This window comes from Eurypyga helias, unplaced genomic scaffold, assembly GCF_000690775.1.
Source record: "Eurypyga helias isolate BGI_N326 unplaced genomic scaffold, ASM69077v1 scaffold22565, whole genome shotgun sequence".
Lineage (NCBI taxonomy): Eukaryota > Metazoa > Chordata > Aves > Eurypygiformes > Eurypygidae > Eurypyga > Eurypyga helias.
In genome coordinates, this window is record NW_010252344.1 from 11,218 (window position 1) to 37,269 (window position 26,052).

A 26,052-nucleotide genomic window follows, 5' to 3' on the forward strand; every position below is an offset into this window, starting at 1 on the left:
AGTGACAGGACAAGGGGTAATGGGGTTAAATGGAAAGAGGGTGATTGAGATGGGACATCAGGAAGGAATTCTTCCTGCAGAGGGTGGGGAGCACTGGGACAGGTTGCCCAGAGAAGCTGTGGATGCCCCATCCCTGGAAGTGTCCAAGGCCAGGCTGGATGAGGCTTGGAGCAACCTGGTCTAGTGGAAGGTGTCCCTGCCCATGGCAGGGAGTGGGACTGGGTGAGCTTTTAAGATCCCTTCCAACCTAAATCATTCTGTGGTCTCCTAAGGATGCCATGGCTTTTGCCACTGTACCCAGGCTGTCCAAGCTGTTTTGACTCTTTGAAGTTTGCAAAAGGTTTTATGGAGCTTAAGCCAAACGTTCCTGGTGTGGCACAGGAGCACTGCTGGCTGATGGTTTTTCCAGCAGTGGGCTTTACTTGTAGAGAACTCCGCAGGGTATGGTGTGGGCATCAGCTCTCTCTACAGCCTTGTCGGATGATCCGAGGCTAATCCCATCTCAACAGGGCCTGTGAGCGCAGTGGTCTCATGCATCTGAAGTGGTTGCTTTTCACGTGCAGACACAACCATGCTCATCAGTGCTCCCTGTACAAATTGTACCCTCTCTTTTACCATAAATTCTCTCCTCACTTGCAGCACGTGACAGCAATGCCTTTGAATTCAGATTCACACCCATCATCCTCCCCTTGGGGCATCTTCTAGCCAACTGTGCGTTGTTCTTGTAGCCTTAGCTCAGCTTCAGCAGATGTCCGTGCCAGAGACCAAGGGACAGGGTGACTTGGCCAAGGCGAGAAGAGATGGGTACATAGGTTAGTACAGACGAGTTACTGTTGGCATGGCAAATCTGTGCTTGTGGCTGCTTGGTCGTTGCAGCTGAATTTTCTGCCCAGGGAGCCCTACCTTGGAGCAGAGGAAGTGCCTGTAGACAGTTCCTTTTAAAAAAAAAAAAAAGGCACAAATGCAGATGTTGCTAAAAATGCAGTTTGCGTCAAACCTCTGCGATGGAGTGGGTTCCCACGCTTTGCTTGTTTTTCTCCTTCTGCCGTTTCTTAAGTTGCAGAAGTGCTGAGCGGTGAGAGACGGCTTTTGTTGGAAAACCACTTCCCCTTTCTCTCCCTGCCCTGGGTGTTGTCACCTCTGTTGACAGTGTCACAGAGCCCTTTTCGGTAAGTCGTGGCCCTTGTTTTGCTCTCGCTGGGTTTGTTTCTATTTTGGGTATCAGAGAAGCCTAGACTTGTCTGCGTGTGCTGCCAGCTGACCCTCTTCATACAAATGTCAGTGTAGAGCAATCCTGAGTTATCCTTGCCTTTTGCATTTCCGTTGCTGTGGGGGGGTTTTGTGGTGTTCCAGCTTTGGGTTTATGGTTTTTTATTAGTGATGGTTGCGACTTTGCTTTACACAGCCCTGAGATCTGGCCTCAGTGTGGAGGGAACTGCTTGCCTTTGTCACTTGCCTAGGAGCAAAGGTTTAAACTGGAAGCCAAACATTGCTCCCTTCGGTAGAATTCATGAAATACTGTGGGCACTTATTAAATCAGGTGCTTGAAAAAACAAGAAAGGGAAATTGGGGTGGTGTTTATGGAAAAACAAGCTACAGTGTAAGCTGCAGGAGCTTGGCTTCTCGTTGTGGGGATGCTGGGGGTGTGGGGATGCTGGGGAAAGGTCCCTGGCTGCCAGACTCAATTCCAGTGCATGCCCAGCCACCATCACACCCTTGGCCAGGGGACGGATGCTTCATTAGCCGGGATGTTTCTTTTGGCCAGGTAATGTGTGTGGGTGTCGGGGAGGCTGGCGGTGGGAGCCGGTCCCAGAGCTGGGTGATGCTGTGCCCCGGGCCTGCTGCAGAGGGAGGGAAGCAGCCAGTTTGGGCAGGGGAGCAGGAGGGAGGAGGAAAACGCCTGAGGGGCTGAGAAAAGCAGTAGGCTGCTCGGCCTGCCCTCCTGTAACTTTTTCCACACCAGGCACAGCGAGCTGCAGTTGGAATTGCTGCTCTTGCAGGGTGAGTCCTGGCATGCTCCAAGAGCTTGCTCTTCTGTCCCCGGCTGCCCTCCCTCCCTCCCTCCATGCCTGGCTCCACGGCCTCGGGAATGAGCTAAGTATTGACGCCTGCGACGCCACTCCTGCCAGCATCTGAATTTTGGTCTTTTCCTTGGTTTTGTGTTTTGCAACCTGTAGATTAAAGGAGGATGAGGGCGCTGAGCTGGCAGCAGCCGAGATGTGCAGTGCTCCTGCCCGGAGCACGCTCTGGCTTCTCCTGTTGGAGCCAAATGTTGGGGGGCTCTTGGGGGCGCGACCTGGCTTAAAACGAACAGGAAGTAACTGAGCATGCAAGACTCCTTTCAGTTCCTCGTAGACGCGCTTTCGGTGTGTCTGTTCCCCGTCCTACGCCGGGTTAGCTGCTGGGCAGCAGCCGAGATGTGCAGTGCTCCTGCCCGGAGCACGCTCTGGCTTCTCCTGTTGGAGCCAAATGTTGGGGGGCTCTTGGGGGCGCGACCTGGCTTAAAACGAACAGGAAGTAACTGAGCATGCAAGACTCCTTTCAGTTCCTCGTAGACGCGCTTTCGGTGTGTCTGTTCCCCGTCCTACGCCGGGTTAGCTGCTGGTACCTCGGCAGAGCCGGCTCCCGGCTGACGTCCCAGTGCCTCAGTGCGAATGGTGGCACTGACACTTCCCATTTCCAGGGCTCGGGCTGCTCAACACTCCGTTAATTCACACCAGAGTTGACTTGTGTCGCTGCTTACTGCCAGCTCTGCCTGCCTGCTTCCAGGCAGTGTTCCTTCGGCTTGCCTTTGGCCTAACCGGCTGCTGGATGGGAAGGGGATGCCCTGCAGATGGATCGGAAGCTCTTGGTAGCCCTTTCTGGTGGTGCAGAGTCTTGCGGTGTTGGCAAACCTTGTGCTGGGTGGTGGTCGTGTCTCAAGAGATGCCCTTTAGGAAAATCACTCTTTGCTCAGGAGCTGGAAGCCTCTGGGGTTACTGAGCAATGCTCTGGCCATGGGGAGCTACAGCAGGAGCCAGGCATGGTGTAAAAATCCCAGCACAGCCTCCTGCTGTCCCGTTAGGATGCTGCTTCAGAGCACTTTTCTGCAGGGTTCTGCTTAGTAAATACCCTGAGGCTGACAGAAAAATTACATTTGTATTTCTGTAAATAACACAGGCACTGAGTTTTTATTCAAATGTCAAGGAGCTTGGAATCTTCATTTCCCCCATCCCATCATTTTTTACCCATCTTCTGAGGGCGAGTGGGAAGAGGGGGATGCGACCTCCCTGCGGTGCCCGTGCACGCCGTGGGCACGGCTGTAGGAGGGGGCAGCGCCAGGGGGTTTTGCTCCCCTTCCTCTGCCTCGGCAGGGCGCCGTGGTGGGAGGACTTTGCTGAACCCTTCCAGGGACGGTGCCAGCTCCGGTGGTTGTGCCCCTGGGCAGGTGCCCGGTGAAGGGCTGAGCAGGACAGGACAGAGCCTGCTATAAAGGAGCTGCTCCCATGAGCGAGTAGAGCCAACTGGAAAGTCATCCTCAGGCTCGCAATAACTTAATTAAATGTTTATTAGGATAAAACGTTGCCAGAAGCTGTTCAGGTGCCTTGTTGCTTTCCTTGCTGTACTTCCAAAAACGTATTTTCTCCTTGCCCTAGGAAACAGTTTCTCAAGCTGACTGCAGGGGCCCTTCTGAGTATTTGATGCTGAGGACTGAGAATTTTCTGTTGAAAACATGAGTGGTGCAGATTCACCCACTTCTGGTGCAGCTCCCGGCAGAGCGGCATCGCGCGGGGAGGGTTGTGGCACAGCATCAGATCATTGATGTTATCGCGTTCAAATATCGGGGAAAGACACTTCCCGCAGAGGGAGGTGAGGCACTGGAACAGGTTGCCCAGAGAAGCTGTGGATGCCCCATCCCTGGAAGTGTCCAAGGCCAGGCTGGATGATGCTTTGAGCAACCTGGTCTGGTGGAAGGTGTCCCTGCCCATGGCAGGGGGGTTGGAACTAGATGATCTTTAAGGGCCCTCCCAACCCAAACCATCATGTGATTGTTTTGGTACAGCCCATAAACCACTATCATTTTCACTTTTCTGTCTTCAAAACAATTTATTTGGCATTTGCACTTGTGATGTATGAACGGAGCGGTGCAGGGTAACAGCGGGAAGGCATTTGCTGTTTGTTTGCCATCTGTAAGTTTTATGTGGTTCCCTGATTTTGTAGCATAATGGGAATTCGGTATGATCCATGCAGCGCTTTCCTCACGCTGGGCAGCAAGTCAGGGAGCACGGGAATTGCTCCGGTGTCGTGCTTACTGCTGTTCAGAAAGGGGGTCTTCCGAGGGAAGTGCCAGTGCTTTCTATGCAGAAGGCTTCAAATGGTTTTGATAATGTGTCTTGTAGAATTTCTACAGAATCTTTTCTGCCTGGGAAAAAAAAATTGGTACAAGTAGTGACTTCTGCAGGAGCTAAAATCTTCTGCTTATGTTGGTTCTCTTCCCGGTGAGCAACAAATTACAAATAGCACATCACTGGTGGCCGTAAGGTTGTTACTTCACTCTGGAGGTGAGTGGGCTAAACACAACAGGAGCTGTCTTATCACAGCTGTAGTGCCGAGGGTTGCTTATGGCGCTAATTCGCTCATAGATCCATCCCAGGTCAGTCTCCCCGGGAAGAGAGCCGCTGTGTAGTACCGAGGACTGACGACGAGCACGATGTGCTGATAAAAATACAGCTTGGCTTTGTTACCTCTGCCAAGTTGGCTCCGTCGTCTGCTCTCGTGGACTCAGCTTCTCCCCTAACCACATTTAGTGTCTTTTAATACTCAACCCGTTTCCAGGAGATTGTTTCAAAGCTCCCGTAGGCTCTGGCAAACTGGATTTTAGGAAGTGTTTCAAAGCTCGGGTTATGCTTGGGAGCCATGGAGCTGTCAGCAAGGAAAATCAGTACACGGGGTGGTGGCATGTGAGCACGGTCCCACATCGTGAGAGCTGGTTGGAACCTCTGATTGCCCGTTTCGCACACGTCTTTTTCTACCTTCTGTGTTTCAGAGGCATCTCAGCGTGGGGCCTGCTGTTAGCATCCTACAGGAGGAATCCTCACAAATCAGGGGCAGTATCCAAAGGTGATCTTGCCCTGAAATAATGATGCTTTTGGGACAGATCTTGGTTAGGGCATTCCAGGCAGGATGGACCCACATGGAGCAGCCAGCTGTGGGCGAGACGGGGGATGTCAGGCCAAGGATGGCTTTGTTTGTCCCAATAGTGCATCGCATGCACCAAAATCAGCATCTCCTGAAAGAATGGTGTTAACTGGTAGCTATTACTGTGGCCATTTGGGCTTTCCCGTAAATTTCCTGCTTTCTTCCCAATATTTTCCTGCTGCTTGAATCTCGGAGCACGGACTTGGCCGTGTGTTTCTGCATTAAGGGTTTTTTTTCTGGAGCGCTGTTGTGTATCTGGTGTTGGGAGTTTGTGGCCGGTGATGCTGAGAGTGTCGATAGTGTGCCGTGCCCTCGTCCGCACCCTGTGTCCCCAGAACTGGAACTGGGAGAAGGACGAGGCTCTTGTTCCTCCTCACTGGTGCTGATGGCCATCTCCTGCCCTGTGGAAGAGGTTGCTCTCCCTGCTTGACCTCCCTGCTCTACCTGACTGATCTACTCTGCCACAACCTGTTCCGACCTTTTGTATGGGAAATTACATTCCCTTTCCCTAGCCTTCCCAAGTCAAACTTGTTTCTTGTGGTTACTGGCCCAAAGCGAGGCTCTGCCTGGCCTTAGGAGAGAAGGTGGCCTCCTGGCAGGATGTGTCTGATGGGAATCTCTCATGCTGCCCATATTTCCTTTCCAGGCAGGTGGTGACAGCAGAGCGCTGGAGATAAGGGAAAGTGATGGAAGTGAGATGATTTTTTAACCTCCCAACCCTCTAGCTACATGCTGCTTTATCCACTAAAAATAGTTGCTAATACAGCGTTCTGGAGAAACCGCAGGCGCGGGCTAAAGGATTGCTAATAGTAGCTGTTGGCTTCGCTGGGAGTTAACTGTGTGAGAGCTGGCTCTGACTGCTGGATTGTTTCTCCTCGTGTGTCTGTGGTGAGATTGTGATGGGAGGAGGAGGAGAAGGCGAGAAGGTCTCCTCGCTCTTTCTGCAGCGTGGCCTTGTCTCCTGAGGATGCTGAGCAGAGCATGGCACGCTCGCTCGCCCGCTCCCGTTTGCGGGTGCTGGTCTGAAGGCGAAGTGTGCTGCTCCAGGGCACTGCTGAATCCCAGCATCGTCAAGCTGAGTGAGGGAGAATTCACACAAGAATAAAAACAATGATAGTAACTAATGTTAAAAAATATATTAAAGTTAGTGGCTTTGGAGTAACTCGGTGTTTCTCCAGGTCAGGCTTTAGGAAACTGTGTAGCTCGAGGGCTTTCAGCAGATCTGTTGGTCAGCAGAAGCTAGAAACTCTCCGTCAAAGCTCCATATATTGGAAGGCTCTGAGGAAACGCCTGTGCTCAGTGTGCCCAAGGAATTTAAGTTCTATTTTTTGTTTTGTATCAAACTTCAGCATAGCTAAGGATCTCCGATCCATTTTAATTGGGACAAGTGATTTTTCTTCTTAAAATTCTGGGTTTATTGAAGCATCCGGTGCATGTTTGACACCTGGCTTGATTTTTAGAATAGTCCTGGGAGAAACTTTGCCAGTAAGGAGGAGTGCTGAGGTTATGGCAGACAGCGCCTCACCCTGGGATGTGCTGCGGGCTTAAGTGTGTGCGTCTGCTTTGCCAGAGTCAGACAACCTGATTTTTTTAATAACCCCACCAGGAAGATGGAGAGGTGCTCAGGAATGTGCCTGAGGTCAGGGGGAAATCCAGCTCCAACACACACTTTCATAATTCTCGTAGCTATAAAAGCGTAGTCAGCAAAGCCTCACGCCTCGGATCATGAAACTAGAAGGTGGCAGGCTCATGCCACACCATGTCCTGGTTGTGTTGGATTTCTCTCTTGTTCCTCGTGCTTGGGGGTACGCCTGCCTTCGAGTAGCTGCCAGAACGTGTCCCTGGAGCGGGCAGCCTTCGCTTCTCCAGAGCAGCAGCCCTGAAGGATGGTGACTTGGCACCTTTTGGCGTTCACCTGCATTGTGTAACATGGAATTTCTTCAACTACATAGCAGGGGTTTTCTACTCAGTTATATTTCCCAGTCCTCGTCTCTTAAAGGAAGGGAATAAATAATGAGGTTTGGTATTTGTGTAAGCGGAGAAAGGAACTAAGAAGTGCCTAGTTGGCTTGTTCTCTTCCACTGAACAGGAGACGTCTTTTTCAAGGCGTTGAGCTGCTGGGGCGCACGGTGCCAGGGACTCTCCCATCCTGTCTTACGTTCATCAACCATCCTGTTGACTGCAGGATTGTTTCTGGCTTTCTTCAAAGCGTGTATGACTATCTTATCAATTCTGAGAAAAGCAGTAACCCTTAATTATGCAACCGGATGGCTTAATTGCAAAATCTGTCGTGTCTTGCTTTTTCCATGAGCCAGAGCATCTCTTCCTTAAAATATCAGCTGTTCCACTGAACTTGAGAACTCTTTATTGCCCCTTTCTGCAAACCTCTCTCCTCATGTGACTTCAGAAAGGGCAAAATCAAGGCGCTAAGTGATGTCTGAATTCAGCAGAATTACAGTTTTGCTTTTAATTTTTAGGTCTTTGGGAGTTAATTATCATACGACTCCCAGAATTTAGTTTCGTGATTTCTTAATCTGTTATGTACACTAATTTTCTTTTGGCTAAGTGCTGACGGGAGACATTTGTTTCTGCAGGGCATCAGCTGCCTCTGAACCGTGAAGCAGGGGGTTAACAGAATCTGTAGTTGCAGAGATGCCCGAGCTTGCTGTATTAATCTCAGTTAGAAATGTGGTGCTCTCGTCTTGGCTTTCCGAATGTAGCCACAGGTTAATCCCCTCTGCCTGCTCAGGTTCTAGCCGTGCAGGCAGAACGGCACCAGGCGTCTGTTCTGCTTTCCAGTGTTTCTCCGCTCATGTTGTTCTCAGTTATGCTTTGAATGTTTGCAGGGGGAGAAAGCCCTTTACCAACCAAGTAATTCAGATTGCTTCCTTGCAAAAGGAGGCATGCGGTCAGTGCCTTGAACCTCTCTTGTTCCATCACTTCTCTCCTTTTAAAGCCAACGCAGAGTTTTCCCTACTCACTGTTTGTCCCTTGCCTTGCAGCATCAGCGAGAGCTTCCTCACTGTGAAAGGTGCAGCGCTCTTCCTGCCGCGAGGGAATGGCTCGTCCACTCCCAGGATCAGTCACAGGCGCAACAAACACGCAGGTAACCTGTTGCAGCTGACGGCTGAGGCTTGTCTGCTCCCTCTTGCTTCCGAGCCCACCTTTCCCCAGTTGGTTCTCACCAGAGGACACGTTTCTGTTTACACCTGCTGGTCTCAAGACTGCAGTGTTTAATCATAGAACTGTTCTGGGTGGAAAAGACCTTTAAGATCGAGTCCAACCGTCAACCCAGCACTGCCAAGTCCACCCTAACCCATGTCCCTGAGCACCTCACCCACATATCTCTGGAGTCCCTCCAGGGGTGGTGACTCCCCCACCTCCCTGGGCAGCCCATTCCAGTGCCAGACAGCCCTCTCCAAGAAAATATTTTCCGTAATATCCAATCTGAATATGATAAAAATGCTGATAGAAAAAAGGTTTCAGTACTTTGTTCTGCAAAGTCAAACCAATGAGTGACATCAGGGCAGCAGTCGTGACATCACGGAGAGTTGAGAACTGCCCCTTCAAAACCGGTTGGAGCGAGTCCAGAGGAGGCCCCGGAGATGCTCCAGGGGCTGGAGCCCCTCTGCCATGGGTACGGGAGAGTTGGGGTGTTCAGCCTGGAGAATGAAGGCTCTGGGGAGCCCTTAGAGCCCCTTCCAGTGCCTGGGGGGGCTACACGGAAGCTGGGAGGGACTTTTTCCAAGGGCCTGTAGTGACAGGACAAGGGGGAACGGGTTTAAACTGAAAGAGGGAGATTGAGATGGGACATCAGGAAGGAATTCTTCCTGGAGAGGGTGGGGAGGCCCTGGGACAGGTTGCCCAGAGAAGCTGTGGATGCCCCATCCCTGGCTGTCTATGAAAATACTGTCCTAGAATCTTAGTATGAGGGGGGCTGGAGGCCTGCCATCAAAACCTCCTGCATTGCACTGGGAAGCTTGAGGTTATGGTACGGGATGAGTAATTGTCCTTCCTGATCGAAAAGTAACCGGTTACGATGGAGGAAAGGGAGGAGACAGCTCTACATGGTGGTGAAGAAACCTCTGAGCCACAACTCTGACTTCTCAGGTGTGTGAGCAGAGTGACTAATATGGAGTCACTCGTAATTCCACCTCCTTTATCTGCTGAAAGTTTGATTCATTTTTTTGCTTTGGCCCTTTGTTTGGAAAGTCAGTCTGAATAATGAAACTCAAACATTTCAGGGTAGGTTGTGTTTCATATATGGTGCTTATTCACTGATGGTGTTTTCCAGGGATCGCATAGAGTGGGGACTTTCCCTTCAATTAAACAATCACCAGGAAAAAAACATTGAGACTTAGAGGCTTTAACATATGGGGCAGAGACAGAAACAGAGAGGCTGGAGTTAACATTCTTTGCCAAGAAGTGGCCACCAGAAGGTGATTTTGTTTGGTTCCAGGTGTAGATTTCTTCGTGCTTTGTTACCATCGGACTGTCATCCACCTGGCAGATTAACCTACCTGATGACTGGTCCATCTCACAAGCTGTTGCAAACATCTTTCTATAGGGAGTTTTAAGTCAGAAGGCAGTTAACTCCACGCTTCCACTCAGGCACAGTACATGCAGTACCCACATTGCTTTGAAGGAGATGCATTAATTACCGATTATTGAAAGAAAAGTTGTTCTGAAACTTTAAGTTAAGCCGACGTTTCTGATGGAGACTGAAGTGAAATGGTCTTCAGCTTGAAAGCAGAGCCAGCAATCTTTTAAAAGGTTATCTTGAGCTCTCTTGGGTTTTAATCTCTCCAAAATCCTCTGCATAATCGAAGCCCAGGTCTGTTGCTGTCTTGGATTTCCCTCACGGAGGAGACCCACTGGATGGGTTCCCTTGTGAAGCGCAAACAGCTTTGAGTCTCTCCTGCTGCCCCCTAAGTCAGCTGTAGGCAGGTATGCGTGAGGTCTGGAGGTGGAAAAGAGCCGCTTGTCTCCTCACCCCGGAGCGTTGAGAAGCCAGGTTGCCAGGAAAGCAAATGTGCTGTTGTAATCGCTTACGGCAAGATGGTTTGTATTTAGGAGACTGGCTTGCCTAAGGGATGGGATTTTTGTTCCTAGAAGACTTTGTTCCTGTCTCTTCAGTTTGTGGCATGAGATGTAATGAGGCACCACTACTTGTCCTTTCCTCAGTTTCTCTGCTTGTCAAATGATGTGAATGCTCTCGCAATTATTGGTGGTGCTTGGAAATGCCACTGAGAAGAGACTTTTGTGCGAGGGTGCACTGTCCTGACACACAATATCTGCCAGCAGACCAAGGGATCAACGTGTCACCTTCCTTCTGTGCCACCAGGATTAACGCGGTGACGTAGCTCCGAGAGGTGAACCGGCCGTTGGCAGTGGGCGGGCAGAGCGTGCGGCACAGCAAGCTGTCTCCTTTCTTGGACTCTGATCAGCTGCTGAACTTTCGCTCCCGTGTGTGTGTGTCGTGCCTTATCTCTGATGCGTAAAAATAGAAGCGGGGTGGAGAGCGGACATAACTTCCCAGTATGAAATTGCTGCCTATGGATGCAATAGTGTTTCAAGTGGCTACGAGAGCATTTTTGAGGAAGGTTGACTTCCTGACTTCCCTTTCTAATTCATCAGAAGTGCTAGAGTGCAACAAAACCAGTAAATGCTTAATAGGAAATAATTGCTGCTTGCACCCATTTCATTGTATCATCCGCAGCGATGGAAGTCACTAGTTGGCAGATGGGCTGGACCAGGTACCAGCTGTCCACACTCCCCATTTTGGGCGGTCCTGCCCCCTCCCATACCACTGGGCTGTAGGCTGGGGGGCTTGTTTTTGCTCTCTGGTAACGCAAGAGGCCAGAAAAGGATGCAATTCCCTGGGGCTTTTGCCATCTCTGGGATGCTGTAAATCACTTGGGAGATCCCTCCCTAGCTGATGCTTTGCACCTACCCTGCCAGCTAAGGGAACAAAAGCATCTGCTGGTCGCTGGATGGTGCGATAGGAGGCAGCAGTCGTGCCATGAATGCCAGCAGAGCTCTTCGTAGGACAGGGCATGGAATCTTTGTGCTGATTCTGGCATGTTAAAACCTTTCCTTTGCTTTTTCTTAATCCAGGAGGCTTACAAAATGCCTTGTGTGTTTGGGGCTGAAAATGCTGCAAGTCAGTTAAAGTGATACTTTCCAGCTCTGGAGCTCCCAAGGCTGGGGGCAGGCTGGGGAGCAGGAGTGCCATAACCTTTCTGAGGATGAGGGATAGTGGAGTTCAGGAAACTGAGCCTTGAGGAAAGGGTTGTCTTAGAAACTTCTTCTCTTTAAGTCTTGAGATAATCCCTTGGTTCTTGTGGTGTGTGTTATACTCTGGAAACTTCAGCTCTTAAACTGGTTCCTGATGGTGAATTACTGGCATGATAGGTGGGAATGGTTAATGCTTTGGGGAGGGAGAAGCTGAGGTGAAGCATCTTTCCTTTCCGGCTGCCAAAGACATGGGAATGCCTCATGAGTCAAATCCTTGCTGGGCTCCTCCAGGCTGCGGGCAGGAGGTGCCACCTTTGCCTCTTGAATCCATGATTCCCACCACCCTAGCAGCTGAAACTTGCTGGAGCTGAGCCGCTTTGCCAGGATTTTGCACTGGTGTTGGCGTGGGGAAATCCTGTCTCCCGCTGCACCCCTGGGAGGACAAGCATCCGATGGATGAGCTGGCCTTTCCGATGTTACCTATCTCCCTAAATAATTGCAATTCAGGGAGGCACATGCCAGCCACTCCGGTGCTGGGAACAATGTCCTTGGGCAGGAAGCAGCTCCAGGTGCTCGTCACTTTGCATGTGACTTCCCTAGTGCTGCCGAGTGCCTCAACTTTTCCCACCCCCAGTTAGAACTGCCGTCCCAGGGCATTGACTCATTCTCCATATGCTGAAATGGGCTTCAAAGCGGAAGGGGAGAGCAGGGAATGCTGATCCTACGCAGCCCACTCAGCACAGGCTTTGCCCCTGTCCCATCAGTGGAAGGATTACTGCAGCCCTTCAGCCCTGCTGTCCCAACAGCAGTAAAATCTTTTGGAAACGGGTACCGTTTCCTTTTGTCCCTTCCCTTCCACGCCACTCCAAACCTGAGGTTTCCTTATTTCTGAAAGTCTGTGAAAAGCACATGGATCCTGTCACCTCTGATGTAGCAGGGGATGTCAGAAAGGTTAATCAGCCTTCTCATGCTGAATAGTGGCCCCGGTGTTGGTGCTTTTCCCTCTGGTGTTGCTTAAACTCTGCTTCCCACCCGTGTGGGAGAGTAAAGGCTCCTCTGCTGTGCCACCCACCTGGCAGCTTTGCTCTCTCCTTCCTGGGAATGCAGATTAGTTTTCCAGGTAATGATGGAAAAAACAGCCTGCTGCTGGAGGTGGTGTTGGTTACTGACACGCGGCAGTGTGCTTGGGTGCAAGAAACTTGGCTCTCCGCGGGGCAGGGAGGAGCGCGAGGAAGCTGTGCGGCAGTACCAGCAGGAAGGCACAGAATCACAGAATGGTTTGAGTTAGGAGGGACCATAAAGATCATCTAGTTCCAACCTCCTGCCATGGGCAGGGACACCTTCCACCAGACCAGGTTGCTCCAAGCCTCATCCAGCCTGGCCTTGGACACTTCCAGGGATGGGGCATCCACAGCTTCTCTGGGCAACCTGTCCCAGTGCTCCCCACTGTTTCTGGAAAGAATTCCTTCCTGATGTCCCATCTCAATCTCCCTCTTTACATTTAAACCTGTTACGCTTTGTCCTGTCACTCCCTGCCCTTGGAAAAAGTCATCCCCACTTCCTTGTATCCCCCCCAGGCCCTGGAAGGGGCTCTAAGGTCTCCCCAGAGCCTTCCCTTCTCCAGGCTGAACACCCCAACTCTCCCAGCCTGTCCCCATGGCAGAGGGGCTCCAGCCCTCTGAGCATCTCCGTGGCCTCCTCTGGAGCTCTCACTGATCTTTCCAATGCTTGCTGCTTTGGGAACCTGGGATGCTCGGCTCTTTTGAAGATGACTTTAAAGTTAGAGTTAGTGCATGACTCTGATTTTTATTTTTTCCTTTCAGTCTCCCTCAGCCTCACTAGTAAAAGCCTAGCGAGCATTTTCTAAGAAAAACTGTGGTTGCTTGATTTTTTTTTTTTTCTTTTTCTCCAGGTGGCAATTCTCTTTTGGGTGGGGTTGGTACTTAAGCATCTGTGGGCATGTGCTGCTCTGAGATGGGACTGAATCTGACTTTAATGGGGACACTTTTCTCTAGGTAGTTGTTCTGCACTAAGGAACGTTGGTGTGAAAGATTCCTGCCTTGAAGCACATGGTAGAATGAGATGTTGAGCCGTGGGATGGGATCCATTCCAACCTAGTTTGCCTTGTCTCTTAAGGGACCAAAGAGTACTGAAATGCTTGTTGTTTCTCTTAAAAAGAGAACAGGACTTAGCGTGGTAAGGTGGGAGCAGGTGAGCACACAGAGCGAAGAGCAGCTGACTAAGAGCTGGAGTTTTGTCATCTCCGGGCGGGCGGAAGTGATGACGCTCGCAGTGACGTGTCAGGTTTCTTGGTGAACGTCTGTTCAGGCTGGACAGCCAGGAACTTGCATATGAATTATAGCTGTTTCTGTGCATTCACCTTTCCTCTTCCCTGCAGGGGATCTCCAGCAGCACCTGCAGGCCATGTTCATACTGCTCCGCCCCGAGGACAACATCAGGCTGGTAGGTTGGCTTTTTGCTTATCTGCTGTTAGTGCGTGTAAAGGTTAAGTTCCACTTGACAAATACACCTGTGTAACCCGTGAAAGCAGTGGTGTGTTTATGTTTTCGTGGTTTCTTCAACGAGTTTGAGGAGTCTTTGCAACCACAAAGGTAGAAAAGCAGCTAATTGGGGCCTGCTTGCTTGGTTGTCCAGTGAGACAAATTGTATGGCTAGAAAACTGCCTTTCTCTGAACAAAGTACCGAGTACTTAGGCTTTCAAAAAGCACTGTAACAATTGCCAGAGAGGCTGGGTAAATGCGCTTGGTGTCCTATTGGAGTCAAGAGTAGGTGACTTATGTCTGACCAGCGTGAACCCCTGCCCTTCCCTGTTGGTTCATTTGCGTTCTTCACTCTGCTCTCCTAACCTGTTGCATCCCAAAAGCCCGTGGCTCATCAGGAAGGAACGTGTAGGATCCCCATGTAGGTATGTGCCTATATTGAACCTTGTCCTTTTGCTTTTCTGGGTTGTTACCTCCTATAATGATCATAGAATCACAGAATGGTTTGGGTTGGAAAGGACCTTAAAGATCATCCAGTCCCACCCTGTCATGGACAGGGACACCTTCCATAGACCAGGTTGCTCCAAGCCTCATCCAGCCTGGCCTTGGACACTTCCAGGGATGGGGCATCCACAGCTTCTCTGGGCACCCTGTCCCAGTGCTCCCCACCCTCTCCAGGAAGAATTCCTTCCTGATGTCCAATCTCAATCTCCCTTTTTCAGTTTAAACCCATTACCCCTTGTCCTGTCACTCCCTGCCCTTGGAAGAAGTCCCTCCAACTTTCTTGATGATGTGCTGAAACTCAGGCATTGCTGTTTATAGCATTGATACGCTGTCCTAAAGACCTCCAGAAGCCCAAGAGGAATTTGTCTAGGACGTATTGAAGTGCTCTACAAGGTCAGGCATGACTGAAGGCCATCTGCACCTCTCATCACTCAGTAGCCTGAAGTTCTTTCCTGTGTTGTCTTGGTGCTTCTTAGCAACGTGTGCCCAGCTGCCAGCATCAGAAGTGTTACGCTGGCACCTCTGGTTTGCTGAATCCTCCTGAGCTGTGCTGGAGCTGGACTGATTAGTATAACTAGGAAACAGCCAAGGTTACCATGGAATGCTTTAACTTTAAAAACTACCGCTGAAGATAATTTGCCATGAGCAACTTTGTAAGCAGACTAAAGGACCCGCTTCCAAACTCCATCAGACACACCTTGCTGTCACCACAATTTCAGTGACAGTGATGGGACTGGGGCTTCTCAGTGCTTTTCAAAAATGTGAGCCAGGGTTAGAACATTGGAAGCTGTTGAACAAGGCATTGTTCAGCAATATCACTGGCTACATTGTGTGATTTGGGACAAATTAGCCTTAACAGCTGAATAAGGACTTTGTGGGCTGAGACATAAACCCTTTTGTTCAGAGCTGCATTTGGAATGCTGAAATCTTGCGTGAGGTTAAGTTCGATAGTCCACTTGAATTTAATTGATTCTTGATGAACGAAGGGTGTGCCGAGCTGCAATAGAGTCTCTCAGAAAAGGGTAGGTACAAGAGAAACCTGAAATATAAACAGTACTGAGAGAAATGCATTCCCTTCTTGTGTTGGCTGCTGTCATTTGGGGGGCAGGCTCCACAACTTCAGAGAGCAGCAGAGGAATCTAATCCTCTACAAACCTACACTTGAAAATTTGGACCAGCCTTTGTTTCTGTTGGAGCTGTTGGCAGAGTTACTCAGCCTTCCATGAGAGCAGGATTAGAGCAATGTTACCACTGTAAGATCAGCGGGAAGGAGAGGGAAATGAGTTAAAAGTGTGCAGGCTGGTTCAACCTGCTCCTGTAGCTTAACAGAGCAGGGGCTTCCTCGCTTCCATGCGTTCGATAATAAAAGACTTGAGAAAGTTGGGCACATTTTTGTCTTCACATACCCCAATGAGAAATCTGTTCCTGTATGAAACCCCTGCTGCTGTGTAGCATGAAGAAGATGAAAGGGCAGCGTGAACTCAGCTCTTGGAACGTGTCGTTCGTAAGGGCTGGTAAAACACCGCCTCACGCTTCCGACAGAACAAGAATGCAGTGCAAGATCGAGTTGGCTTGTGTTTAGGTGAGCCTAAAAACTAAGGAAAGTGTTGGTGGCCCTGAAAGGACTGCAGAGTGCTTCTTGTTCATGGACAGACTACACATAACCTCCCAAATGAAGAAGAAAGCTATGTAGATGAGCTGCTGAGAAAGACCTTCCATCTCATCGCAGCCCCCACAGCCAGGCCATCCTCCAAACTTTGGGATTTCAAATACCTTCACTTAAAAGGCCTCGAACCACTCACTTGCTGTGTTCCTGCTGGTGGTGAACGTATGGATTGGAGCTTAATGAGAAGGTTGGAGATCCATGTGTGATTTGATGGGCATGTTGGAGCACCCGTAGTAACTTCTGAGGTTGGTTGGTTTAAAATGTCATGTTTGCGCGTTTGTTAGTTCGTTTTGCTAAATTTACTAGAATATCTCCTCCAGTCATGGTTCTTTGCATTGTGTAAGTGTTGGATCTAGAGAGACACGATGAGCCATGCCCTTCTAACCAGTCCTCCAAAAATCCCACCCCATCGACTTGAAGCTACGTGTCCTTTGGCCGCTGTTATCCGTGTTCTAAAGGGTCTGGCGTTACGTCCACGCTTCCCATCGCTCTTAGCCAGATTGCTTTAGCAACGTAAAATAGATTGTGTTGATAGACTTGCTGCTTGATTGTTCTCAAGAGCAGCAGGACAGAGCTCGTGTGTGGATGCCGCGGACACAGGGCAGGTGTTGTCCACCTGCTCCCGTTCTAGGCAACTGTTTGTTTCTGTTGGGTTTGGTTCCTGATGTAGGTAACAACTTTAACCACCAAGACCTTGGTGATTGCTTGCTCTTCTAGGTTGAAGAGCACCCTTGCTGTTTTCCTACAAGGGCTTAGTTGTAGAAACAGCTTTCTTCGGCAGAATTCACACCTTGAAGGCCTGACCACTTTGATCCTCCACATTGCCAAAGGAATCCCAGTGACTCAAGGAGCAAGAAGGAAAATAAGGCTGGTTTTTAGCATGACTTATCCTAAAGAGATGGGGTGGGGCACAGTCTCTGGCTGTACAGAGCACGTCTGCTGGCATCTGATGGTAGCTTCTCATAGTCTCCGGTCCCATTGGACAAGTCTAGTAGATGTGGTCAACGCCGTCTCCTGCCTGCGCTCGCTATTCCGCCCCCGTCACTAGAGCTGCTGCTCCCTGCAACGCCACCGGGAAGCTTTCCCTGCCGCTCTCAGCACAGTGTCCTAGGATAGAGCACTCTGAAATAGCGAGCTCGGTTCGGACTGCTGCGCGCTGGTTTAACCTTCGTTGTCGGCTCTGCCACGTCTTGCGGCTGAGACTTACTGGGCATTGGGCAGGCGAGGTGTGAGGAGCTCAGAGGGGGCTTTCTCCAAGCAAGGAGATGCCATTCTGGCCTCAAGACCACGTTAGAAAGAACCGCAGGAGCGTACTGGAGAAGCACCCTACGCCCGAGTCATCACGTGATAGTTATTTTGTGTGACTGTTTAAACGGGGCTCTCGGAGCCATGAACTCTTGCAGGACACCAGAAAGTGTCCGCACAAGCCATGACTCAGGAAGGCTGCTGGTGATGGAGGAATTCAGGTTCGTTGGCTCGTGAGGAACTTGGGAACTGGGTCCCGTCCGTGGCACAGTGCCAGGCTGGGCTGTGGCGGTTCCCTCTCGCCTGTGTTTGCTCCCTGCGGGCCCTGCTCAAAGTTCAAGAAGCCGTTTAGCAGGGAGGTGAACAGCGAAGCCAGACAGTGTCTTGGGCTTGGATTAGGCCATCCAAAGCTAAGATTCACTTTACATAATTAAGACACTTCCCTCCTAGGGATGTCATAGTTTCTCTGGTCAGGATCCTGTGACTGAAGGAACTGCATATGGCTTAGATCCAAGTCCAAAAGGTGTTGCAGGTAAAAGCTGTGGATGTTTATAGGCAAAACTGAAGCACTGGGCTCCCTTCCCTGGGCTCCTTGCAGTCTGTAAGACGACTTGCTGGAGTCTCTTCAGTTCTCGCTTCCTTGTGGATTCTGGAGGAGTGTTATGCTCCAGTGTAGCCTTTTGGGAGCTTTGGTGCTGGTTGGGCGCTCACAACTTGTCTGCACAGCTGCTTTCGGAATGCTGTATTTGATTTGGGGGAGTTTGGGGTGAAATTCAGACATCCTCCAGGCCTGCCAGATCTCTTTGTTTTAGCACTGGGATGCACACGGTTGTGGTAGGAGCAATCCGAATCCAGCCCTGAGTACACCTCTGTAACGGGGAAATAGATTCCTGGCAGTTGTGAGGCAGTAGGGCTGCTTCTACGCTGGGAAAGTTGTCAGAAAACTTCAAAGGACCAACAGGAAACGTTGCATTGGTTAGATCCAAGTTGTCTGGGAAGGTGGTGGAGTCTGGTTGGAGCTGTTGTAGCACACAGTAGTTTAAAGGAAAGCTCTACTCTTTGGGCAAAGCCCCCTGAGAGGTGAAGAGCACATTCAACACCCGTCCGTCTTGCTGGAAGCTCCCTAGGCTGGGACCAGTCAGGTGGCAGCTAAACGCAGCCTCGGTGGGACGGAGCAGGCCTGCAGCGAGGCGTGTGGAAGGCACCGGGAACAGGCCAGGAGTTGAGGAGCGTGTGTGCAAGAGAGTACATTGCTTCTCCCTCTCCTGGTTTCCCAGCTGAGGAGCGCAGGCCACCCATAGTGCAGACTGCATCGCTGCTTCGCGCCTGGCACTCCGCACGAGAAGGTGGCTTGTGAAGGTAACAGCGTGTGTTTTGCTGGCTGCACTGCTGATCTCTCCCCTTCCTTTCCTTAGGCTGTAAGACTGGAAAGCACCTACCAGAACCGCACTAGATACATGGTGGTGGTGTCCACCAACGGCAGACAAGACACCGAAGAGAGCATTGTCCTAGGAATGGATTTCTCTTCCAATGACAGGTACTCGCAGTGTCCAGCTTGGGGAAGTCCTTGTGTTCACCCACATGTCGAGTGTAGAAACGACTGTCCGTTGTCCATGCTTTTTGGGGATAGACTCCTCCAGGTGTTCCAGCCTAACACCTTTCTTGAGACCCATAATTCCCCTTTTATTTCTTGAAAGGAGATGGCAAATGGGAAGGCAACAGCATCTCCTCCATTCCTCCAAGCCTCAGGCTTGTGTGAGGATGTTAAGTGCTCTTAATTGTCTCTGAACAGTGAGGTCCCAAAGCCCTCGTCTGCGCACCAGAGGGACAACTTGCATGCAAATTAAAAAAGAGCTGCAGTTAGAGAAGCTGGACATCAGGGTTCAGGAGAGCAGCTGATAAGAAAGTGCAGCCCCAGCCCCTTGCCAGGGTCATGGCACAGAGGGCCCGACGGGAATGTCGGGGTCGCTGATGGCAGATCTGACGCGACGTGTGCTCTCCCCAGACTTCGGTGTGTCATCGAGGCTTAGTGCTTTTGCTTTGTTCATTTAAATTGCTGCTGACCTCTCCTTAAGGCTGCAGCATGCGGCTGGGAAGCAGCTTTTCCTGCGGGAGTGACCGTAAGCCGGGAGGCAGCAGCCTCACAGGCAGAAGCTTCAAGTTCAGAAAGGGATAGTGGGCACTTTGGAGGAGGCATGGAGGCACATGGCTCTTTCAGAGGGTTGTGAGTGAGTCTTGGCCCATTCAGGGAAAGGGAAACTTGGATACTCAAACCATTGTGGAAGGTTTCATACACAGGCTTAGTTCTGGCACAGCTGCCACAGGAGTGGGGCTTGCTGCTGACCCCCGTCGGTGGAAATTACTTTCAGGTAGTTAGCAGGGTCGCTAGAAAATCCTTGAACTGTTAGGCTAAGATGTGCCTTCCAAACAGCCTGCAGATCAGCAACCATCATACTTCATTTCAAGAGCTTGCTTTGGATGCTTAGCTCGAGTGGCGCCTGCTAAAAAGGGGGGTGAGCTTGCTGCTGCAGCACGGAGACCCTCCTGCGGTAGGGTAAGAATAACTTGTCCTTGCACAGGTTGCTGTCAGCTCGGAGCGTGCTGTTGGCGGTGATGCACCAGCACAGCCACCTTTGATAGCTGAGAGCTCACTGGTATTCAGTCTCTAATAACGTGGCAGGGTCATTTTCGCTTTCTGCTAGAGTTACTGAGGTTCTGGATGGTCAGTCTGATACACCCTCCCCTGGCCCACTCGGTATTTATAACTCGGTGTAGACTTGTTGCTATGGTCTCTGATAAGCGCTTGCTGAACAGTATCACTAAAAATACCCTGGCCACCTTGGGAAGCCTTTTAAAAACGTATCTTTCCATGAGCTCATCTCGTGTTGTCAACGGGAATAGCTGCGTGCCGCAGCGTCTCCTTGTGCTGGGCACCCGAGGGCTTCATGTCTGCTGACCCTCTGAAGCCTGGAGTCTCACCCTCTTCCCCTACTTCTCATGAGCTGCAGGGACTGACAGGGGTGTTGGCGTTGTGGAAGTTTGAGAGTGGTTAGTGCAAAGCGTGAGAACAGGAGGCAGTCGAATTCGATTTTTCTTCAAGGTGCTGCTTTGATTATGGACCAATTTTTACAGCTTTATGAAATTCAGCTCTTCCATTTGACAACCTGGTGCAGGTTGTGTTGGGCTTCCCCTGCCCTTTTTCCATCCGTTGACTTCTACTTTTGGCTCAGCCTTGCAGAAAGCATGGGACTCTGAGGGCCAAGAGGGCAAAGCAGCGGAGAGGGGAGTGGGTGTGCCAAGAGGCGTCTGTCTCGCCTGGCTGTTGTGCTCATCCTTGAGGTGTGGGAGGGAGAAGAAGGGGCAGAAGTCAACAAGATGTGATGGACTGATTGCTGACCTACCGTGCTGCCAGTCACCCTGCTATTATGCTGGACTGATCCCAGTTCCCAGCAGCTGTGGCTGAGGGACAAACAAGGAAACAAAGCTACGGATTGCAAAATCAGAGCTAGAACCAAACCACTTGAGCCTGAGAGGGACTAATCTGTAAAGAAAGCCTTGAGCTTAGGAAGACTTGTGAGCCTCTTCTGACCTTCCGCTCAAAGCTTGCCGCTTCTGAATCCTGTTTGCTCTTCTCCTGGGCATATGTTAACCCTTTAATCTCCCGTGAAAGTGCTGCTGTACCCTGTGTCTGGGTAGGGACCCTTGCCAGACACCTGTAGAACAACACTGGCTCTGTTTGTCCCCAAAGCAACGTTAGGACTTCTCGTTTTTTTTCTAATGAGCATCTGCAACCGTCGCTGTGAAACGAGAGTAATGGCGTGGGGCTGCAGCAGAGGGGCTGACCTTCTCTTTCTTACTACAGTAGCACTTGTACAATGGGCTTGGTGCTGCCGCTGTGGAGTGACACCTTGATCCACCTGGACGGGGATGGGTAAGTGTCTTCCGTACGTTCTGGGTCAATAGCAGAGGGTCTTCATGCTTCCAGCGTGGTGTATGGAGGAGGATTCAAAGGATTGCAGAGCCCTGCCAGGTCCAGCAGACCTCCTGCTGTTGACCTGTATCGGGTTAGTAGGCTCAAAGGCCCTAAATCACAGTGGTTGTGGCAGAGAACGCCAATAATTGACTTATCTGTGAATAAACACGCACCCAGACAGTGGCTCGTGTGTGTGTTTAAGCTGGAGTAAAGGAGCTTTTCCTGGTGAGTGGGTGTGTAGCGAAAGCTCCTTAAAGGGATCCTGTTATGTGTTCCTCCATCACGCTTCCAGCCGGCGGCATTCGGCTGAACGTAAAGTAAGAACGATGCTGCTCTGCCAAAGAGACGCCTGACTTGCCGGCTCCCGTGTGTGCCAGGCACAAAGGCTGCCCGGTGCTGTGCGTGGAATGACTTTTCTTTCCTTGGTAGCTGCCCCGGGATCACTTTAGCTGGACTCTGTTGCTCCCAGCTGTGGCACTGCATTTGTGTTGCCAAGGTAAACAGCACAGCCCAGCACTGTCCCACTGTCTTAGTTTCGTTCCTGAACAGCAGCTGCTTAAAAAAGTTATTTTAGAGCTTTTAGCGTGCTATTTTGATCAGTTTGTTAGCTGAACTCAGCAGTGTACGCATAGTGCTGCTCCATTGCTGTTCTGACGTGCTCCAAACTATCAGTTATTAACTGAAAAGTTGCTTCTGGGATGCATTTTTACGGTGCCTTTTTTCCCCTCTCTCCAGAGGCTTCAGCGTATCGACAGATAACAGGGTTCATATATTCAAGCCGGTGTCTGTACAGGCCATGTGGTAAGTACCTCCTGTAATCTGTCCCAGTGCTCCTTTTTTCCAAGGTCTTTTGGCTGCTTGGAGCTTTTAAAAAGCAGGTGCTGCTTTGCATTATCGGTACCTTGAGACCTACTCGAGCAGCCAGAAGTCTCCCTCAGAAACAGGGACCGAAGTTTGATACCAAAGAATAAAAATCCCTGCGGGCGCTGGGGTGCAGCAGTGAGTTTACAGTGCTGCTGCCTCTCGGCCGGGGGCAGGAAGGAACAGGGTGATTTTCCTTGCAAAGGGCTGCTGCTTTGAATCTCTCCCAAGCAGAATTGCTTTGAGCCTGTGTTTGAAATACACTGGTTTTTATTTATTTGTCATCAGTAGGGAAATACACGCTGCAGATTTTAGGAGTCTGTGTCTCCAGTGAGCCATCCTCATTGTGACAGCGAGAAGGAAAGAGAAGCTGCCTGCATTTTTTCTTTCCTTTTAGGGTGGCTCGTGTAAGAATGTAGTGGCCATGAAAGTATTTCTGGCTGAAGCTTCTTTGCATTGCAGAAATACATCGCCTGTCAGGGTGTCATGCTACTGTGTCACCCCAGTGATTTTGACCTGGATCCTTCTGATCCCAGTCAAAGATTTAAAACGAGCTAAAAATAGGAGAAGGGGGATTTGTTTCCCAGCAGCAGCTGAAGAAGCTTCTGACATCCCTCGTGCAGAGGGCAAGCACCTAAACACCTCAGTAAAGTCAAGTCCTAAGCCCTTGGTTGTGCAGCGCTCCCTGTCTCATTCCTGGGTGTCCCTGACCTGCACGCAGAGGAGCTGATGGCACTGTGGGAGCTGTCAGAGCACTCTGTCTTGGACCAAACTCTGCATCTTATTCATGGCTTAGGTAATAGTTTTTGGAGCCAGAGATGCAGGTGCCTCTGAACTGGGGGCACCTTGCCTGCTGCCCAGGCTCGCCTTGCCATGCTTCAGTTAAGCCCACGCTGCTGGAACTCGCCTGTCTTACCAAAACCTTGCAGGACAGCCCCCTGCTCAGTGCCAGGGGCTTTTGCACAGGGGTTTATACCAACTGATGGGATGTGAGCAGCATCCTGGATTTGGCTGCTGCTCTCTGCTCGATACCAGTCTGTGGAAGACATCATAATCCTCCAAGTGTTCCTCCCTTTCTAGGTCTGCTCTGCAGAGTTTACATAAAGCTTGTGAGGTGGCACGCAGCAACAACTACTACCCGGGGAGCCTCTTCCTCACGTGGGTCAGTTACTATGAGAGCCATATCAACTCCGACCAGTCCTCGGTCAACGAGTGGAACGCCATGCAAGACGTCCAGTCCCACCGGCCTGACTCACCCGCCCTCTTCACAGATGTGTAAGTAGGTCTGGCACCGCTGAGCCGAAGCGTTTGGCTGTCGAGCACCGCAGTCTCCAAATGAGGAGTCAGTTTCCACAAGAGATTACCCTTAATTAGGTTTTAATGAGGAGAGGTTTCCTGTTCCAGGTAATAAGCGGACCCCTGGTTAGGTAAACACCAGCCCTGGAAGCTTAGCCCTCCCGGGGCTCCCTTGCACCTCCTCCAGCCTCTGTTGTCAGTCTAGATGTTCACCTTGGTCTTTAGGCTCGCAGATCTTTGCTTCTGCAAGGTAAGTCCCGTGTTCCTGGTGAGAGAAAGGTGTGGTGTGTTCACCTAGGCCTTCCTCTTTGCTGGTATAGCCCTCTGGTTTCCAGGCCTGGTGTCTCCTGTAAGGACCAGATTTCTCTGGCCTTCACTATTACGCTGGTGCATGTCTGAGCACATGTTTGGAGTAGCATGGTCTTTCTTTTTTCCTTGCTCCGTTCATTTTGCTGTAAATCGAAGTGGTTATATATGGACTTCTGAGACGCTGAGCTCAGAAGGATGCTTGTAGGCCTCTGTCTGGTACACCTAAGACTGGGGACAAAGAGCAGTGCAGTTGTCCAGCGTTCTGAGGAGCTCTGCGTCTGTGGAACAGGACAGTGTATAGGTCCCAAACTGTCTCCAGCTAAATGCTTGGATGTCTGGTCCAAAACAGTGGCTGAGGTAGATAGGCAGGCAGTTTGGAAAGGCAGAATTTATAGGCTTTATCAACATTCAAGGTTTACAACCCCTGCAGTTAGTAATTGCTGGTGGTACTGATGCCATATAATCTGAGAGGTAGTCTGTGTCCAGGTGTGTGAGGGCTTGGTTGCCTGGTTTGTAGGAGAAGAAATGGCTTCGCTAGCCCCAGCTGCTTTCCCAGTATAATAGTGCCGTTGGTTGATTTATGCTCGCGGATATTTCCTGTTGCTGGAGTTCAGGGAGTGAAGAATAATGCTAAGCAGTTATTCAGCTGTGAACAAGTCTTCACACTTGATTGTTTTTCAGTGTACAAGGATGGTGGCTGAAAAGTTTTGGCAGGCTGTCAGATTAATATTCTCTTGTAGCTTTTCCTATATAAATTTTATATAACCCAGCCCTTCCCTGGTGGCAACAATTGAATGATTTCCTGGGGCACCCCTAGACAGCATCCTCTTCTTAATCGAGTCCTGAAACAATGTGTTGAGGTTAAAAGGACCAGGAACTTCCATGATTTTTATTTGTGAACCACCACTTGTAAAGGGGAGAAGTGTCTGTGCCGGCGCCGTGCCGGCGCCATCCTGGCAGCCTTCCGGAGGGACGTGAAGGTGGTGCGAGGTGTCACCACTGTGGGTCCCTCTGAAGATGATGGGTGAGACAGCTCTGTGCTGCTGCTCTGTTGCAACTTCCCCTGGTGTTAGTCGGGCTATTTTTGCAGCTGGTGATAAGGCCCCTGGCAGCAGAGGCTGGAGGAATGCACGGAGGCTTAGCTGCCCTCATCTCTCCATGTAAGGAGCTTTGGAGCCGTTACCTTTCCAAGAAAGGTAGGGGAGGCTTAGATATTGCTCCAGAGCATATAATGCAGCTTTCCCAATTTAAATTTTACCAAATACCAGAGGTTCTCTGGATGACTACAATGGATTAAGAGCGTTCAGTTGGTCTCTTTCATATACAACTGGGAATCTAAACTGGGCGTCAGAGTCACCTGAATTCCCTCCAGCTGAGGACGTACTTGGGGGAAGCAGTGGGAGTATCTTGGACTCTGCAGAGTACCAAGTCCATGCAATACCTGTTTAAAAAGTGCCATGAGTCCCGTTTGTTTCCCCTCCCAATGACTCTGATGCTTGTTTTTGGTAGCCCAACTGAGCGGGAACGCACGGAACGACTCATTAAGACCAAGTTAAGGGAGATCATGATGCAGAAAGATTTGGAGAACATCACGTCGAAAGAGGTGAGCGGTGCGGGAGCAGCACTGGACGTGCTGTTGTGCAAACTAGAGAGCCCTGTGCTTTATGCCATGAAGAAAGGCCAGAACAAAAACCTCACGTGGCTTCCTTGTGTTGCTCCTCCCCACCCAGATACGCACTGAGCTGGAGATGCAGATGGTGTGTAACCTGCGGGAATTCAAGGAGTTCATTGACAATGAAATGATAGTGATCCTTGGGCAGATGGACAGCCCCACGCAGATATTTGATCATGTCTTTTTGGTAAGTCTAACGGTGAATTCAAGGCTAAACACACCTAACGCTTCTCACTGTGTCGTGGTTGATGCAGGGGCCTCTGGAGGGACTTAAATTTTGAAGGAGAGAGTGGCTGATCCTGGGGTGTCGTACCCTTAAGCAGGACACAAGACACTCGTGCTGTTGAACAAGAGCAGCCTGGCTTCTTGGCTCTACTAGACCATACAGCACCATCCAAGCTGCAGGCCCTGTCACCAGAGGATGGAGGAGGAAAAGTCTTAATTCTGACTACTTTTCAGGGCTGTTTCCACTGAAGTGAGGCCAGTTTTGTAGCTTTAACTGTCCAGCTGAGTTTTAACCCGCCAATTTCTTGGAGTGTACGTGTGTTTGGGAAGGGCATAACTACGGCGAAGAGAGAAGGGAGCTGGTGGGGAGAACTATGTAGCATCA

The 26,052-nt window shown here is 50.5% G+C and overlaps 1 protein-coding gene across 1 annotated transcript in view; it reads left to right on the plus strand.

Moving 5' to 3' along the window:
* Positions 1 to 8,081: 8,081 nt before the first annotated feature.
* Positions 8,082 to 26,052, plus strand: part of SSH2 (slingshot protein phosphatase 2) — a 32,677-nt gene continuing 14,706 nt past the window's right edge. The window contains exons 1-9 of the mRNA XM_010152354.1: positions 8,082 to 8,086; positions 8,181 to 8,284; positions 13,814 to 13,878; positions 18,747 to 18,868; positions 21,194 to 21,262; positions 22,040 to 22,105; positions 23,246 to 23,440; positions 25,280 to 25,373; positions 25,501 to 25,629. Of these exons, the coding sequence (XP_010150656.1) occupies positions 8,082 to 8,086; positions 8,181 to 8,284; positions 13,814 to 13,878; positions 18,747 to 18,868; positions 21,194 to 21,262; positions 22,040 to 22,105; positions 23,246 to 23,440; positions 25,280 to 25,373; positions 25,501 to 25,629 (849 nt within the window). The remainder of the gene's footprint in view (positions 8,087 to 8,180; positions 8,285 to 13,813; positions 13,879 to 18,746; positions 18,869 to 21,193; positions 21,263 to 22,039; positions 22,106 to 23,245; positions 23,441 to 25,279; positions 25,374 to 25,500; positions 25,630 to 26,052) is intronic.